Below are 17,439 nucleotides of genomic sequence, written 5' to 3'. Positions count from 1 at the left end.
AAACCACATCGCCTGCTTCTGAGCCTTCTTTAAGAAAAGACGCTGAACACCCTTTAGCCTTCCTGCAGTAGGGTAGGGTCATGGTGGGGCCCACAGGGGTGTTTGTCCCTCTGACAACGGTCCCAGAATCTGGGTTCTCTGAGGTCTGCAGACTGCTCGGGGAAGTTTCCTCACTCCCCGGCTGTCTGCTGCCACTTGTTGCTACCGTGCAAAGCCAGATTCAGTACCTACAGACTTCCCTACTCACCTCTGTTTCCCCCGGCTCTGGGGGAGGGGACAGAGAGCAAACACACGCAGGACACTGGCTGCTCACGAGGGGTTTGCCTGTGTCTAAGGTCCCGCTGGGCTGTTACCTTGTGAGAGGACTTTGGGGTCAACTGGAGCGTTGGGGCTTAATCCCTGTTCCTTGGCATGGTGAAGAGTACCCTCTTCCCGATAAATGAAGCTTCCTACCTCGGCCACTGGCGGGAACAGACCTGGAGTGGGATGCAGCCCAGCCCCTCACCAGCTGCGTGACCTTGGACAAATCATTTGACCTCTACAAACCTTCATTTCCCGTTCTATAAAATGGGGTGACATTAGACACCACATCTCAAGGTTGGAATGTGGGTTTAGGGAACATGTACTAAATGACCAGAAAATACAGTGTCGTTGCTGTCATCATCCTCATCACCATCACCATCGTCATCAAGGTTGTAACCTAAAGATTATGAGTTAAAGCTTCATTGAGGCTTTAAGGAAAACTATCAGGGGCAGAGGCCTTTTTAATATGCTCCATTCCCCTAACAACAACTGAGGACTTGTTCTTTCCACCAAGCTCTAGCTCCTCGTCAGGCACTGTGTGTCATTTGCCCTCAAGTCCCCAGCGTCCAGCATTGGGGACAGTCCTCAGTAAATACCCCGTGGACAAATGAGAAGAAGAGAGACGTCCCTGCACAGGGGGCCCAAACGAGATGCACAACGAATTTTAAAAAGAGACTCCGCGCTGTAAGAGGATTAATGGATAATTACTTATTTCGTTGGGCCAGGCTACGGCGTGAGAAGAAAGGGAAGGGGAGATGCCCGGTGGCTTCTGCAGCGGGCTGGAGTCCTGGAGGGGTGCGGAGGGCTGGAAGGAGGGGCGAGGGCGAGGGTGGCGAGGCGAGGCCTGGCCCACCACAGTCCTGCCGCGGCCCGGGGCGTGTCCTCCCGGTGTCCGGCCGGGCGAGGGCTTAATGCTATGGCCAGAGGGAAGCCTGGCGGGCCCGGCCGGTGCTGCGGGCCGGGCTCAGTGGGGCGGGTGGCGCCGCTCGGCCAGGCCCCCGCGGCCCAGCACCTCCCCGCTGAACTGGTAGGTGAGCTTCTTCTTCACCTTCTTCACCTCTCCCGTCTTGCCGTAGTTGCGCAGCGCGCGCGCCATCTTCTGGTAGGTCATCTTCTTGCGGTTGCCCTTCTGGATGCCCCAGCGGTGCGCCAGCGCCTCCTTGTGCTTGGACGAGAACTGGAAGGTGCCCTTGTCCTTGTCCACCCACCAGATGCTGTCCTTCATGTCGCCGCTGCGCAGCAGGTCCAGCAGGAACTGGTACAGGCGGATCTTCTTCTTGCTGCCTGTGGGCGGAGGGGCCAGGTGGGGTGGGCGGCGGCCGGGGCCCCAGCACAGGGACGCCCCGCCTCCTGTGGGACCCCGGGGAGCGGCGTGGTGGCCGGGAAGGGCTGGCGGGGGGACAGCTCCCCCAGCTCCCACCGCATGGGGCACGCTCACACCCACACCCGCTCACACTCACACACCTGGACACACCCGGACACACCCACACCCGCTCACACTCACACACCTGGTCTCACCCACACCCGCTCCCACCTACACCTGCTCACGAGTACACACCTGCTCACACCCACACCCACTCACACAAAGACACAGCACAGAGAGAGACAGACACACACCTCACACACCTTACAGAGATGCCTGTGTGCACTCAGCACACACACGTGCTTATAGATAGGCGCACACACAGGTAGAGAGCCACAGACAGCCCTCCACACACACACACACACACAGTTCCAGGCGTGGCTGCCGGGTCAGTGGCCCGGCTGGCCTGGGCTGGGCTGGGCTGGGGTGGAGGCCGGTGCCTCACCTGTTTCGCCATGGAGGAGCCCAGGCCCGGGCTCCAGGCCATCAGCCTCACCGTCAGACACCTCCAGCGGGGGGCTCTGCCGCTCGCCCTCCTCCTCATCTGAGCTGGGCTGGGCCGGGGACAGGGGCTGGTAGGATGGGAGGCACATCCGGGGCAGGTAGGAGACCTGGAAAGGTGGGAAGTGAAGGTCAGGGTCAGGAAGGGACTGCTCAAAGCCCAGGGTGGCTGGGCAGGGCCAGCAGGGGTAGGAGGCCAGGAGAGGCTGGGGAAGTGGAGGCCACTCAGGCTGTGGCACACAGGGTTAGGCTGTGGCTGAGAGGGTGCTGAAACCCGGCCCACCAACCCTCCCAGCGGGGCCTTGGGGCCAGGGCTGCTGGCACCAGGACACAAAGGTGCTGTACAGACCAGCGGGCCCTGGGAATCAGGCATGGAAGAGGTTTCATAAGCAGGGTGGTGACTGAGTGAAAGGGCCCTGGAGGTCAGTAAGGGGTTGGCAGACGCCACTGATTGGGGTTAGCATCAGTAAAAGGGGTCACTGGGGAGAGAGGGGGCAGTAGAGCTCAGTGTTCAGTGACATGCATGCAGATCCATGAAGGACAGTGAGGGTCAGGGGCCCACAGGAAGGCATTGGGGCAGGGAGGCTCGGTGGGGTTGCAGGAATTATCTGGGGTCTGTCCACCCTCGGTGCCAGAGGAGATAAGGGGTGTGGGGTCACGAGGTCAGCCGGGGGGTCAGGCGGCAGCCGTTGGGGCTCCGGCCGCCGTTGGCGCTGCGGGGCAGGAAGCCGAGTTGGGTAAGAGCCTGTGTCAGCTTCCTGTGAAGCTCCCAGGCCTCACCACAGGCCTGGCGGCTCCTGGAGGACAGGCTGGCGGCAGCACGCACCTGGTGGCCGAGGCTGGCGTGGGGTGGCGCCATGGGGGTGTCGAGGACGTGCATCTGCTCCAGCTCCATGTGGCGGTAGAGCTGCTGCAGCTGGGGGGGCTGCACGCTCTGCAGCTCCGTGAAGTGGTTCTCAGGGAAGCTCTCGAACTCGCTGTGCATGTGGTGGGGGTGGAAGTCCCAGTAATGGTCTGCGGGGGACAGCCAGGCAGTAAGCGGTGAGCCCAGGGGTGGGCAGGGCAGGCAAAGGTAACATAAACTAATAATGCCAGGCAGTATGGGGCTTTAACTTTGTGCCAGGCTGGGCTGAAAGTTTACATTAATAATTTCATGTAGTGTTCACCACCCACGTGGTTACACTGCGACCCATTTTATAGGTGAGAACACTGAGGCTTGAAGACGCTACATAACATGCCCAAGGTCAAAGGCCTCAGCAGTATCAAAGCCAGGACTCGGGTCTGAAGTGATGCCCGTGTGCTCAACAGCTATTCTGTTCCTGCTTGCTGTGTAGTCGCAACGACCAAGAATCTGAATCATGGCTCTGCCATTTGCTTGCTGTGTGACCTTGGGGACATGCATGAGCCTCTCTGACCTCAGTTGACTCACCTATAAAATGGGGATAGTAGTTATTAGGAGAATCCGAATCATGTCACATTTGTAAAAACTCCTAGCCCCAGAGCAGGCCCTCGGGGAAAATTGATTCCCTTCCCCTGCTCTTAAGCCCTCCCACAGGTTCCTGAGCTCCCCGGCTGCCCACAGTCACACACACACACACAGAGCCTTGTCACATGGCCAAGGTGTGACAGCAGAGTCACAGGGCTGACATTCCCCACACACCAGAACTTGTGCAGACACTCGGTGCTTCCTCTTCAAAGGCATGACCTTGGGCGGCCGCACCTGCGTTCCAGTGAGGTCGCCCGGACGCAGACTTCCCTGGAAACCCCCTGTGGGTGCCTCGAGAGTCTGCGGCAGGGTGGACCCGAGTCTGGGGAACAGCCACATGCCACCGGGAGCCTTGGGACTAGGGAAGATCTTCAGCACGGGTTCTCTGGGCACCTTTCCCAGGAACAAAAACTACCACACATCTGAGGGACTTCCTGGGCACAATTTGGGGTCCAAAAGGAGGGCTGGTGATAAAGTGACAAGGGGGGGTCTTCTCATGTGGCCCAAAGAGGGAGTGTGTGAGATGCCAGGCCTGGAAGTATCCCTGGGATAAGTCCACCCCACCCTGTGTATGTGCACCGGTGGTGACACGTATGTCTGTCCGTCTCCCTCCTTTTCTCTTTCTCTCTCTCACACACACATACTCACACGTCCCTAAAAGATGACATATGTTTTTTAGCTCTGGACTGGATATCACAGGGCTCGCCTTCTAACCCTGCTCAGTGGTGACTTTGCGATATGACCCTGGCAAGATATTTTTTCCCTTGAGCTCCTGATTCCCCACTGCAGCTGGGTAGTTACTGAGGCCCTATCCCCGGGTGAAATCAGGTGAACCCACAATCCAGGCAGCCCAGACTCCCACCTCTGTGAAGCCCCATGGCACAGGAGTGAGAAAGTGCACGATTTGGGAATCAGGCAGAGCTGGGTTCGAGTCCTGGCTTTGCCAGTTACCACTGTGTGACAGCGGGCAGATCATTCTGTTTCTCTAAGCCTCAGTTTCCTCATCTGTTAAGTGGGCCTAATAATTAGACCCCTCTCATAGTTTTGTTGTGAGGAGTAAATGAGCTAATGCCTGCAAAGTGCTTAGACTAGAACCTGGCACAAAGTGAGACTCAATAAACATTAACTATTATCACTATCATTATTACCATTATTAATATTTTATTCTAAAGAGCCTGGATTAGCAATTGAGCATACAGCAGGCATTTTTAATACATGCTTATTTCCTCTTCTTCTCCCTGATCCCTGCTACCTTAGTCAATGGCCCAGAGAAATAGTATTAGGGGACCTGGCTGTCCCCTAAAGCCTCCCAGAGGCTGCAGTTGGAGCCCCAGTATTGCACCATGAGGGCAGGGACTGCTTTTGTTCTCCTCTGTATTCCAAGTACCTAAATATAGTAGCCTTGCGGGAGATGGAGGGAAAAATAAATAAATAAAATAATAAATAAATAAATATAGCCACCAGGAGTTCAAGACCAGCCTGGGCAACATAGTGAGACCTCGTCTCCACAAAAAAAATTTTTTAATTAGGTGTGGTAGCACATGCCTGCAGTCCCAGCTCCTTAGGAGACTGAGGCAGGAGGATCCGTTGAACCCAGGGGTTCGTGTCTACAGTGAGCTATGATCACGCCACTGCACTTGAGCCTGGGCAACAGAGCAAGACCCTGCCTCAAAAACAGATGCAGTAGCCACTCAACAAACATTTCCTGAACAAACGAACAAATGAATGAATCCTAGCCCCTTAAGAACTCTCTCAAACGCTCTTCTACAAAATTATCTAAACCTGGAAGGAAAAAAACTAAACAAAATTTAATTTTTACTTTCATCTTGCAGTGAGTTGACAAGATCCAGAAACTCTCCCTGCTGTGTGTTTGCTGTTCTTTAATGAGGCTGTTCTCAGGCTCCAGGACTTGGCCAGCGGATTCAGTTTCCTCTTTAGCTTAGAATCCCCTCCAGCCCCACTCCTGGCCCCTCCTAATCTTGCCTTCCCCGCCCAGGTTGAAGTGCCCAGATCCTGCCTACCAGCCCCCATCCGCACACCCACCCCTGCTCCAGGGCTGGGGGCCTGTGAGTACAGGCAGCTCTCCAGGGCGAGGTGAGGGCCCCTCACTGCCCTCTGTCGCTCCCCAGCCCCTCTCTGTTCTAGTTCCACATTGGGCCCAAGACCTCACTCGCATGGTCCCAGCCTGACCAGCATTTCCCAAAGCTGGTCTCAGTTCACCTTCATCAGCCTCTTGGGGGCTGGAAAAGCCTGTGAGTTCGGGGTCCCACTGGAGACCCCCTGAACCAGAAGCACTAAGAGGGAACCTGGGAATCTGCATCTAACAGGCCCACAGGGAGGTTTGCGCTCACTGGAGCTCTGGAACCCCACCCCGGGGTCTCCTGATGGCTGCGGCTGAGACTCTCGAGCTACAATGAAGGTTTCAAAAGGCCCAACGGAAACCTTGCCTTTACCCTTGATTTGGTGCTGGGGCAATTATGTAATAAGTGCTGTCTGGTAGGCAGAAATATTCCAAATATGGGGCCTTCTCAGAGAACACAATACAAGGAACCCTTCAGAGTGCAAAGGTCAGCATTCCTGGGCTCTTTGGGTGGTCACACAGACCATCCACCCAGAGGCCACCCACATGCTCTCTTAGCTTGACTCTCAGCTCCTCAAAAGAATATATTGTCACGTGCATTTCTGGATGTAGCTCTGCATCCTCCTTTTCTTAATTTATTTTTTTAATTTTTTAAATTTTTTTCTTACATTTTTATATTTTTATCTTTTAACTCTGAAAAGATACAGAAAAGAAATAATGCATCCTCATTTTTATAGTCTGTTAACCACATAGCAGGCCTCACTCGACATCTGATTAAATGATCAAAAGAGTTAACTTTTAGTGTTTTCTATGTACCAGACTCTGTGCTAAGTACTTAATCCACATTATCTCATTTAATTCTAACCCTAGCTCGGAGGAGGTGGGGGGGTAGTATCATCTTTCTTTTGCAAATGACGAAACTACAGCTCAAAGAAGTTAAGTCCTTTGTCCAAAGTGGTCATTTGTAGAGCCAAGATCCAAACACAGGTGTCTGACCCCAGGGACTGAACTTGCACCACTACAACATACCCCCTCTGTGAACCAAGGCGATTGATGAAAGCTTTAAGACCTTGGTGATGGAGAGAGTTTACTGGCTGTTCTTATCCATCTGTCTGTCCACCATCATTCACCATCATCCACCCATCCATCATTGAATCAGCACCCATCCAACCAGCACCCATCCATCCACCTATCCATCATCCAACCATCAGCCATCATTCATCTCACCCAGGCATCTTTTCTTTTTTTTTTTTTTTAGAGACACTATCACTCTGTCACCCAGTGGCACAGTCATAGCTCACTGCAGCCTCCAACTCCCAGGCTCAGGCGATCCTCCTGCCTTGGCCTCTGACTCCCGAGTAGCTGGGACTATAGGCATGTGCCACCATACCTGGCTAATTTTTTTTACGTTTTGTAGAGGTAGAGTCTCCATATGTTGCCCAGGCTGGTCTTGAACTCTTGGCCTCAAGCAATCCTCCCGCCTTGGCCTCCCAAAGTGCTGGGATTACAGGTGTGAGCCACCACACCCAGCCTACCATCACTGAACCATCATCCAGCCAGCTAGAAATGACCCCCTCCTCGTGATCCTTTATTTCCTCCCTCTAAACCAGCTCTGGATCTAGGGCCAAAGTCCTATCCACACATCCCTAGTCTTACTCAGTTTTTTGGTGTCACTAAAACCTGTATGTCACCAGGACAAAAATAAAATGATATTCAGAACAATCCCGCAAAAAAGCCAAGCCTTAAGTGTCGTTCAGTTGACCTTATCCCTCAGAAAAGAAACCCCAGCCTGAAGCCCAGGGCTCTCCCCAAGGGAGCAAAAGTGCGATCAAAACAGAGAAGAAAGACGAGGAATCAAGAAAGAAGCGGCCAAGAAAAAACCTTCTCAGGAAATCACAGGCCATTGGACCAGGGCTCCCGAAGCCCAGCCTCTCCTAAAAACTGTTCAAATGTGGAAACTGAGGCCCAGAGAGCAGAGAGCTGCAGGTCCCATGGTACTTGTTACTCTCTACCTTATATTCTAGGTATTAGTTATTTCCCTTGTTACAAAGATGGAGGTGGCAGGACCTATGTTTCATTCATCCCACAGCATCTAGCAATGTGCCTGGTGTATGAAAGATACTTAGTACCTGAGTATTAGGTGGACAGACCAGTGCAAGGTGGGTGACGGGCTTGGTAGGTGAAGGGAAGGACAGTTGGAAAGGGGGGTAAGTAGATCATTAGATGGGTGTGTGAATAAATTGGTGGGTGGGTAGGTGGTTAGTGATATGAAAGGATAAAAGAGTATAAGGAAATTGGAATGGATGGATGGATGGATGGAAAGATTCACACTTTGAAATTTTCTTTCCTTCACCAGTTCTATCACAAATAGCAAATGCTAGCGCACTCATTAAGATGGCTACTATAGGCCGGGCACGGTGGCTCACGCCTGTAATCCTAACACTCTGGGAAGCCGAGGGGCAGGCGGATTGCTCAAGGTCAGGAGTTCGAAACCAGTCTGAGCAAGAGCGAGACCCGTCTCTACTATAAATAGAAAGAAATTAATTGGCCAACTAATATATAGAGAAAAAATTAGCCGGGCATGGTGGCACATGCCTGTAGTCCTAGCTACCCGGGAGGCTGAGGCAGGAGAATTGCTTGAGCTTAGGAGTTTGAGGTTGCTGTGAGCTAGGCTGACGCCATGGCACTCACTCTGCCCTGGGCAACAAAGTGAGACTCTGTCTCAAAAAAAAAAAAAAAAAAAAAAGATGGCTACTATTAAAAAAAACAAAACAGAAAACAAGTGTTGGTAAAGATGTGGAGAAATTAGAATCCTTATGTACTATTGTTGGAAATGTAAAATGGTGCAGCCACTATGGAACGTAGTATGGTAGTTCCTCATAAAATTAAAAATAGAATTACCATATAATCTAGCAATCCCAGTTTGGGGTATATATCCAAAAGAACTTGAAGAGGTATTTGTACAGCCATGTTCATAGCAGCATTATTCACAATAGCCAAAAGATGGAAGCAACCCAAATATCCATTGACAGATGAATGGATAAGCAAAATCTGGTCTATACATACAATGGAATATTATTCAGTGTTAAAAAGGAAGGAAATTCTGACACTTGTGAACACATGGGTAAGCCTTGAGAACATACTCAAAGTGAAATGAGCCCATATAAAAGGACCAAATACTGTATGATTCCACTAACATGAGGCTCGTAGAGTAGTCAAATTCACAGAGATGGAAGGTAGAATGGTGTTTGCCAGGGGCTGGGGAGAGGGGCATGGGAAGTCACAGTTTCATGGGGACAGGGTTTCAGTTTTGCAGGCTGAAAAGAGTTCTGCAGATGAGTGGTGGTGATGGTCGCACAACATGTGAATGTATCTAATACCACTTTTTTTTTTGAGACAGAGTCTCACTTTGTTGCCCAGGCTAGAGTGAGTGCCATGGTATCAGTCTAGCTCACAGCAACCTCAAACTCCTGGGCTCAAGCAATCCTCCTGCCTCAGCCTCCCAAGTAGCTGGGACTACAGGCATGCGCCACCATGCCTGGCTAATTTTTTTCTATATATATTAGTTGGCCAATTAATTTATTTTCCATTTATAGTAGAGACAGGGTCTCGCTCTTGCTCAGGCTGGTTTCGAACTCCTGACCTCGAGCAATCCGCCCGCCTCGGCCTCCCAGAGAGCTAGGATTACAGGCTTGAGCCACCACACCCGGCCTGTTTAATACCACTGAACTGTGCACCCAAAGATCATTGAGGTGGCAAGTTTTGTTATGTGTATTTTACCACAATTTAAAAGAATTCTAAAGAACAGCAAATCTTATAATCCCTGCTTTCAAAATCTATCTTGAATCTGTTCAGTCCTTTCTGCCTTTACTGCCACCACCTTTGTCTACGCCTCCACCGTCTCTTGCCTGGATTATTCCGGTGGTTTCCTGAGTGTTCTTTCACCCAGCTCCTGCCCTCACCTTCTTTCCAACTATTCTGCACCCAGGAGACACAGTGACCTTTCAAAAAGCTTATTCAGTAAAACCATTAGGTATCAGAAGATACCTAAACTCTTCTAGAGAAATAAAACAAGAGGAAAAAAATAAGCAAATGAAAATGAAAACCAGGTTTTTTACAAAAAGGAGAACATAAAATGGCATCAGACTTCCTAAGAAAAACTCTAGGAACCAGAAGGCAGTAGAGAAATGCTTTCAAATTTCTACAGGGGAAAAAAAAAATTTCTACAGGGGGAAAAAAATGCTTTTCCACATAGATTTCTATGCACAGCCAAACTGCGATGAATTAAGTGAGAGCATGGAATAAATTCAAGGTAAAACACAGACCAACAACGAAAATCGTACTTCCCACGTGGCCCTTCTTGGGCCACGATAATGGTGACAAATATGCAGGTGGCATTCCCCACGTGCCAGGTGCTGTTGGAAGCCTCTCACGTGCAGGAGCTCACGCAACCCTCACCGCCATCCTGTGAGGCAGGTATTGGTGTGAAGTTGAGGCACAGAGAGGTGGAATATCTTGCCCCCAGCCACCCCAGATAGCAATGGGGGAGAAGGAAGATGAACCCCAGCCACCTGGTTCAGAAGCAGGACTCTTATCTCCTTGCTACTCTGCCCCTCACAAACATGGGGACAGGTAATCTAAGGACACCATGTGGCTCAGCTGTGAGTAATATTCACATGGTCATAATGGAAAATTCAAATACCGATTTAACACAAGTTACCATATAGAGTCATGGTTTGGGGACATGTAGAGAAATGTGTGTGTATGTTGCGAGTGGCTGGAGTCAAATTCTCATGGTTCATGGTACCAATGAATAGAGAGCATCTCACACTGAAAAACCAAGCTGGTTTGTCCCTGCCTAGGGACACTCAGTAAATGTTTGTGAGTGAATAATGTTCTAAGTATCTATTCCACATCTTCATTTGCACATATCCATAGCACTGCAGTAAAAAGACTGGAGAAATAGCTTTTATCTCTCTCTAGTATGCTGTGCATGTCATGGAGAAGTGTCTATGACAAGTTTAAGTGAAAAATAGCAAATTGCAGAACAGCATGATGCAGCAATTCTGTTTCTAAATGAATAGCATGTGTGTGCATGTATTTACAAACATACAGGATTATGTGTGTAGAATAACATGTCTGGCAAGATAGACTAAGGTGAGAAGCGAGATTGGGAAGAGGGGAATATGTTATTTGATATGCTGTTGCGTTTTTTGCTTTTGCAATGACTATTTGTTATTTTAATAATTAAAAATTAAAGATTTAAAATATATTTAAGTATTCAATGCACACACACAAGGTTACTTGGATCATGTCATTTCCCTGATGAAAACCCACCAGTGGTTTCCCATTGTAGCTATGATAAAAGCCAGACTCCCACCATAGCTGACCCCTCTGGCTTCACTTTGTGCCCCACCCCCACCCCCACCCACTCCAGTGCTCTGGTCCTCTGTCAGGGTCCCTCCTGCATTTGCACTTTCCGTTCCCTAGAACACCCTTCCCCTACCTACCTTACCTGTGCCATTACTTCTCTTGGCTCAGATTGCAGCTTAACCGCCACCTCCTCAGCAGCCTTCCTGGCCCATTTAAGTTAAAGCGGCCACCCGCACCAGACACCTGCACTACAGGTGTGACTGGCCACAGTGAGGGAGGGAGCCAAGGCCGGACGCAGGTCCAGCCCCAAAGCCTTTGCGCTAAGCTTCACTGCCTAACAGTGTGGATGTGGAGACATGCAGGAATTGGTAGAAGGATGTGGGGGTGTCTCTATTCTTGAGTCTTCAGACAGTACCTTCCAACAGGTTTTAGAAAGGGACAACACCAATGCCCAGATTGGCAATGATTCAGGGCCGAGGACACCTGGGGACGCTGGAGGAGTCTCTGGAGGAATTGGGGTCCATGCCCAGGCCTCCTACCAGGGGTCACTCCTAGAGCCCAACCCCAGATAGAAAGAACCTACCTGGGCCCTGAGCCAGGAGAACACAGTCTTTCGCTCACGTGCTCACTCTGCCAGCCCCAGCCCCAGGCCTAGCTGGTTTCTGGCTGTGGGGACAGCACCCTCATATTACAGGAAGGAAAGCTGAGGCTGCAAGACCCAAAGGAAATGCACAACCCAGTGACCTGGCGAGGGGACCGGCCCAGGGAGAAAGCATCCCTGAGGGAGGAAGGGATCCCGCTGTGCTGCTTGCTGGGACGTGGGCCACCAGGGGGCGCCAGTCCTCAGGCCCAGAGGGACCCTCTCGTGCCCTGAACTGTTTGGTGGACAGGTGGGTGTGTGGACCCGGTCATACAGATGCTGATCTTAATCCTGGTGGGGCAAGCAGGGCCTATGTTGGTTGGATGAAGGAGACTTTCTATGTTGCCTGGATTTTCCACAGAGAGGATGTATTTCTTATATAATTACAAATAAGTTTGAAAGAATGAAAAGGATTTTTTTTTTTTTGAGACAGAGTCTCACTTTGTCACCTGGGCTAGAGTCCCATGGCATCAGCCTAGCTCCCAGCAACCTCAAACTCCTGGGCTCAAGCGATCCTCCTGCCTCAGCCTCCTGAGTAGCTGGGACTACAGGTGCATGCCACCATACCTGGCTAATTTTTTCTAGTTTTAGTAGAGACAGGGTCTTGCTCTTGCTCAGGCTGGTCTCAAATTCCTGAGCTCAATCTATCCTCCCACGTTAGCCTCCCAGAGTGCTATAGTCTTACAGGCCTGAAAAGGATATTTTAAAGCCTTTCTAGCCCTAGGGTTCTGAAAGATGCCTGTGTGTTCCCAGACATGCCCTTGAGGTGTATCCACCACCTACTCCCAGGTGCGCTACCAGGTACAGTCCTTATAATGGTTGCCAGGTGCAAGTTCCACATGACGCTGCTACCCGGGTTTGGCATCCAGGTGGAAGGGCCCTAAGTATGGACTCGCCACCTGTAGCAGCCCCAGGCGTGCCCACCAGCCTGAGGCTGCCGCAGACACATCTGCAGAACGGAGCTACAGGTGTGACTGGCCACAAGGTATGGCCTTCAAAAGGTATGTGACACCTTCCTCCACTGCATCGCCTCTGCACTCTGGGGCTGCAGGCACCCCAGTGTCTGGCCTGGCTGGGTCTCAGAGAGGGTCCCCCACCAAAGACTCGCCCACTGACTGGGCCACCTCGCCTTGGGTTCAGGGATGTCCACATCAATAAGCCAAGATCCACTTCAGGTGACCTCTCACTGCCCCCTGCCCAGGTCCCAGACAGCTGAGGCTTCCTGTCTCCTGACGGTGCGACCCAGATGGAAGGATCCCCTGGCCCAGGGCTCTTCCTCAGCCCCATCCCAGCAAACTGCGGGCCTTGGCCTCTGCTGGACAAGGGGTCCTCTGAGGCTTTCCCTTGGCCGGGCAGTCCCCACCTGGGGTGATGTGACTTCCAGGTGAGTCTGGCAGTGTGTGGAGACATTTTTGGTTGTCAAGGTTGGCAGTGCTACTGGCATCTGGTGGGCGGAAGCCAGGGAGGTGCCAAGCCTCCTACAGTGCATGGACAGGCCCCCGAAATATAGAAGCACCTGGCCCCAAATGTCAGCAGGGCCATGGTTGTACTCACCGCTGTGGCTCTCCCCATCACTGCTGAGATAGGGGTAATATTCGTGCGACTGGCGTGGGTACAGATCCGTGTCGTAGGGAACCAGGTCTTCCGATGGCTGCTGAGAGAGGAGGTGTCAGGGCCTGGACTGAGGTGGGGGACCCGGCCGGGTCTGCAGTCCCCGGTGTGTTGAGTCAACACCACCCTCCCCGAATGGCCGCCTCGGGCCTGCAGCCCTCTCTCTGCTTGGAACTGGGACAGAAGGTGGGCAGGAGACCCAGGAGAGATGAAAGGGGGTCACAGGGACCAGGAGGGGTCAGAGGTCAGAAGAAGTCCAGGCCCTCCCCCTGCTCGGCCACCCCCCACAGCCACCCCACACTCACCCCGGTGTGCTGGGCCCCACCCCACACCCTGGCCCTCTCGCAGTCACACTGGAGCACCAACACCCCCACGTCCACGTGCTCCCCACGACACCTGCACCCAGAGTCCCATGCACGGACTCTCACAGCCACCCCCGCCCACCCACACGGTGCACGCTCACACAGACACGCACGCACCGTGGCACACTCACCCTGTAGGCACGCACGGAGCCGCACTGGCTGACACTGAGTGCACACCCCACGCTCCAGCCATCGGCACGCATGTTCACAGTCACAGCCTCCCGCAGAGCCGCTCACATCCCACTGGCACACTCGCCCACGCAGCACACGTTTTCCTGCCCCCACGGCCTGCCAGCCCTCCACTCGCTCACAGCCCAGCCCCGGCCCAGGCAGGTGCCAGGCCACCACCATGACCATCCAACTGGGGTTTATACCGAGGTCGCCTGGGAAGGCCTGGGGGGCCAAGGGTTGGAGGATCAAGACCCCTCTCACACCCCCTTCTCCCTCCCTTCTATCCTCTGTCTTCACTCCCCCCTCCCCTCCCCTCCCCTCCCCTCATCCTCTTCCTCCTCCTCCTCCTCCTTTGCCTCCTCCTCCTCTGCCTCCTCCTCCTCCTCCTCCTCCTCACTCCTCCTCCTCCTCCTCCTCACTCCTCCTCCTCCTCATTCCTCCTCCTCCTCACTCCTCCTCCTCCTCCTCCTCACTCCTCCTCCTCCTCCTCACTCCTCCTCCTCCTCTTCACTCCTCCTCCTCCTCCTCTGCCTCCTCCTCCTCACTCCTCCTCTGCCTCCTCCGCCTCCTCCTCCTCCTCCCCACTCCTCCTCCTACTCTGCCTCCTCCTACTCCTCCTCACTCCTCCCCCTCCTCTTCCTCCTGGTCCTCCTCTCCTTCCTCCTTCCCTCCTCCCTGGCCTCCTCCTCATCCTCCTCCCCCTCCTCACCACTAGCAGGCACAGGGACATGCACACCCAAAGCCTTCCCAACAGTCATCAGGCCTCTCCCCACCCCCGCAGTGTGTGCCTAAGGATTGCACAACAGTTACTCTGGCCCTCAGGGCTTAGCTTGGGGACCAGTGTTGCCTTGGGAGCCCACCCTCCCAGGAGACACTCAGAGTAGCCCCGGGGCTGAAGAGAAAGGCTGAGGGGTCTGGGGTAGGAGCCTGAGAAGATCTACCTTCTGTGCAGCTCCATCTGGAGTGCAGGGATTGAGGGGTCAAGGGTCAGAGACAGTGCAGCCAAGCTCCTGGGCCTGCGGCTTCCTTGAGGCAGAGTTGGCTGGAACAACCTCCATTCACTGCCCCCTTCCTGGTCCCCCAGGCCGGGGCAAGGGGCCAGGGTGCAGGGTGGGGATGCTGAAGGGGGCTGCTGCTGGTCCTGCCTGTGTCTGGCCGAGCGAGGAGGCCAGGAGCCCAGCACTGAGCCAGCCCTCTGGGTTTCCAGGCAGCATAGGACGTCAGGCCCTGTGATGTCAGGCCTGGGCCGCCTCCTGGGGCTCTAAGTCTGGGCTGGGGCAGGGGAAGGGAGCTGCCTCTGGGCCGGGAAAGCTGAGTCAGGTGGGCAGGCTCTGCCAAGCCTTTCCCGGCTCCCCCTAAACCCCCCACCCCTGAGAGGACATGGGTGGGAAAAGGGAGAAGGGTCCTCTCAGGGGGACCCTGGTCTGACACCTGCCTAAGGCTGCAACTGTCACTGAGAGCAGGAGCAGTGGAGATCCCCAGCCTGTTGCCCTGCCCTTCCCTGGGTCCCCTGGGGCTCCCTGTCCTTGTCCCAGACTCAGCCCCCACCCTAACTCCAGTCCCATGCACAGCCCAGGTCCTGCCCCAGCCCCAATCTCAGTCCCAGCCTTGTCCCAGCCCCATCCCCTGCCCTGCCTCTCCCCAAACCCCAGCTCTGGCGCCAACCCTGCCAAGCCCCAGCCCCAGCCTTCCAGGGACCTGTGGGCCCCTGGCCCAGACCCTTTTGTCAACAGCCGTGTCCTCTGGGCCAAGCCCCAGACTGGGCGTTGGGGACCCAGAGTTCCATCAGCTCAGTCTCCAGGAGCTCCCAGGCCATGGGCCGAGACCTCTGCCTGTTGCCTCCTGCCCTCAACTCCTCCCGTCCTGGGGACTGGGCTCCCCCAAGCCAGTCCCACCATCTTCTCCTCCACCTCCCTGCTGCCGCCCTCAGCCTAGCACCCTGCCCTGAACCCAGTCTGCCACCCAAGCCCCATCTATAAATAACCGTTCAGGCCCCACCGATCTCAGGCCCCACCGATCACAGCCCAAGCCCAGCCCTCAGCCCGCCAGGGCACACTGAGAGCAAGCCAGTGGCCCCCTTACTGGCTCTCGGGCCAGCAGCTCCAGGGAGGAAACACTGACTTCCCACTGATAGCAAGCCGGGAGGGCAGCGGGTGGGCTGGCGGGTTCCTGGGCAGGCGGGCGGGCGTCCGAGGGCCACGGGTTGGGCTAGCGCAGGAGTCCCAGTACTCACAGGGGGGACGAGGGGAAACCCTTCCATTTTGCACGCCTGTAACATCCAGCTGAGCTCCGAGCCAGTCAGATCCCCTGCCTCAGTGGGGGCCAATGCAGAGCCCCTCAGGATGGGGTGCCCCGTTGGGGGGCTGGGCGGTCACGGGGCGGGCGCAGGGCTCAGGCCTGCCCCCTGAGCTACAGGAGCCCTGGGTGAGCCCCCTTCCTTGACATTGCAGGGCCAGCACAAGTTCCTGATTTTATCGAAGGGCCTGCCTCTGGGAGATAGTCCCCTTGGGGTGACATCACCGCCCCAGCCTTTTGCATAAATCTCTTGCGCTACAGGAAGTCTCTGGCCGGCTGGGGCAGGTGGTGCTCAAGGGGCTGGCTGGGAAGCCATGGGGTTCCAGGCCCCCTGCCCAGAGGAAGCTGGGACTGAGAGGGGTGGCTTTGGGGGCTGGGTTGAGGAGGGAGGGTGGAAGCTTTGCTGCCCCCCCCACCCGGGGCCCTGCTGAACCTTTCCAACCCCTAACGCAACAAATGCCTGCTTTTTTTGAGACCCCGACGGGGCCACAGTCACCTCCTTGGGGTCAGAGCTGGGAGGGGTGGCCTCTTGGGACCTCCAATTTCTAGGGTCAGCCTTGCTGGCTGAGGGCTCTGACATAGCAGACTGCCAGGCCTGGCTCTCCCCGTGGGCCCTGCACCCCACTGCCTAGGTTCTACCTGGGCTGGCGCTGGGCTCAGGGGTAGAGTCTTCAACAGAGTGCTGCTTTCTTCCTTCCCTCTGAATCTCTCATGGGCTTCCCTTCCACCAGAGGAGGGTCCTGGGTTCTCACACCCTCCCCTCGTAGCTTCCTGAGTACCACAGCTGCTTCCAAATCCCTAGGGCTGTGTTCCCAGCCCAGATTTCTCAGTTTCCCCACCCGTTACCAAGGTCTGCATATCAATCTAGTCTTCCTAATTTACAAACCTTTTTGTCTGTTCATCCATTCATCTGATTTCCCATCCATCTGTCCCTTCATCAAGCCTACCATACATTTATCTATCCATTTATCCAACTGTCCATTTATTTGTCAGTCATCTACCCACCCATCTGTTTATCTGCTTGTCCATCTAGTCATCTGTGTGTCCATAGATAAGCCCATCCATCTGCTGTCAATCCGTTGTTTCATATTTCCATCTGCTTATCTACTGTATAGCCATCTAGGAATCTGATCATCCATTGGTTCATCTGTCCATCTACTCATCCATTCATTTACCTACCCATCCATTCCATCTATTCACCCATCCACCCATCCATTCATCCATCTATCCCTACATCCACTCATCCATCTATCC

General features: G+C 54.0%; 1 protein-coding gene across 2 annotated transcripts; it reads right to left on the bottom strand.

Moving 5' to 3' along the window:
* Positions 1 to 988: 988 nt before the first annotated feature.
* Positions 989 to 16,381, bottom strand: SPI1 (Spi-1 proto-oncogene). 2 transcript variants are annotated; one of them, XM_012789403.2, is made up of 5 exons: positions 16,124 to 16,381; positions 13,301 to 13,400; positions 2,994 to 3,181; positions 2,112 to 2,277; positions 989 to 1,587 (listed from the first exon to the last, which is right to left on the bottom strand). In XM_012789403.2, the coding sequence occupies exons 1-5, from the start codon at positions 16,166 to 16,168 to the stop codon at positions 1,268 to 1,270; spliced, it is 819 nt and encodes a 272-aa protein (XP_012644857.1). In that variant the 5' UTR covers positions 16,169 to 16,381; the 3' UTR covers positions 989 to 1,267. The 2 variants fall into 2 exon arrangements, with proteins under 2 accessions (XP_012644857.1, XP_012644866.1); XM_012789412.2 differs by having other exon boundaries at positions 13,301 to 13,397.
* Between the last annotated feature and the right edge of the window lie 1,058 nt (positions 16,382 to 17,439).

The sequence above is a fragment of the Microcebus murinus genome, chromosome 4 (genome assembly GCF_040939455.1).
Source record: "Microcebus murinus isolate Inina chromosome 4, M.murinus_Inina_mat1.0, whole genome shotgun sequence".
Taxonomy (NCBI): Eukaryota; Metazoa; Chordata; class Mammalia; order Primates; family Cheirogaleidae; genus Microcebus; species Microcebus murinus.
Note: the sequence above shows the minus strand (reverse complement) of the source record. Positions and strands in the feature narration are given on the sequence as shown.

What these genes read in the sequence shown, in the direction of transcription:
- SPI1 (XM_012789403.2), bottom strand. Translation starts at nt 16,168, where the DNA reads ATGTTACAGGCGTGCAAAATGGAAGGGTTTCCCCTCGTCCCCCCT. An exon ending in TGATGGGGAGAGCCACAGCG is followed by an intron (nt 3,182 to 13,300) that starts GTGAGTACAACC and finishes TGTCCCCCGCAG; the next exon opens with ACCATTACTGGGACTTCCAC. An exon ending in GCTCCTCCATGGCGAAACAG is followed by an intron (nt 1,588 to 2,111) that starts GTGAGGCACCGG and finishes CTCCGCCCACAG; the next exon opens with GCAGCAAGAAGAAGATCCGC.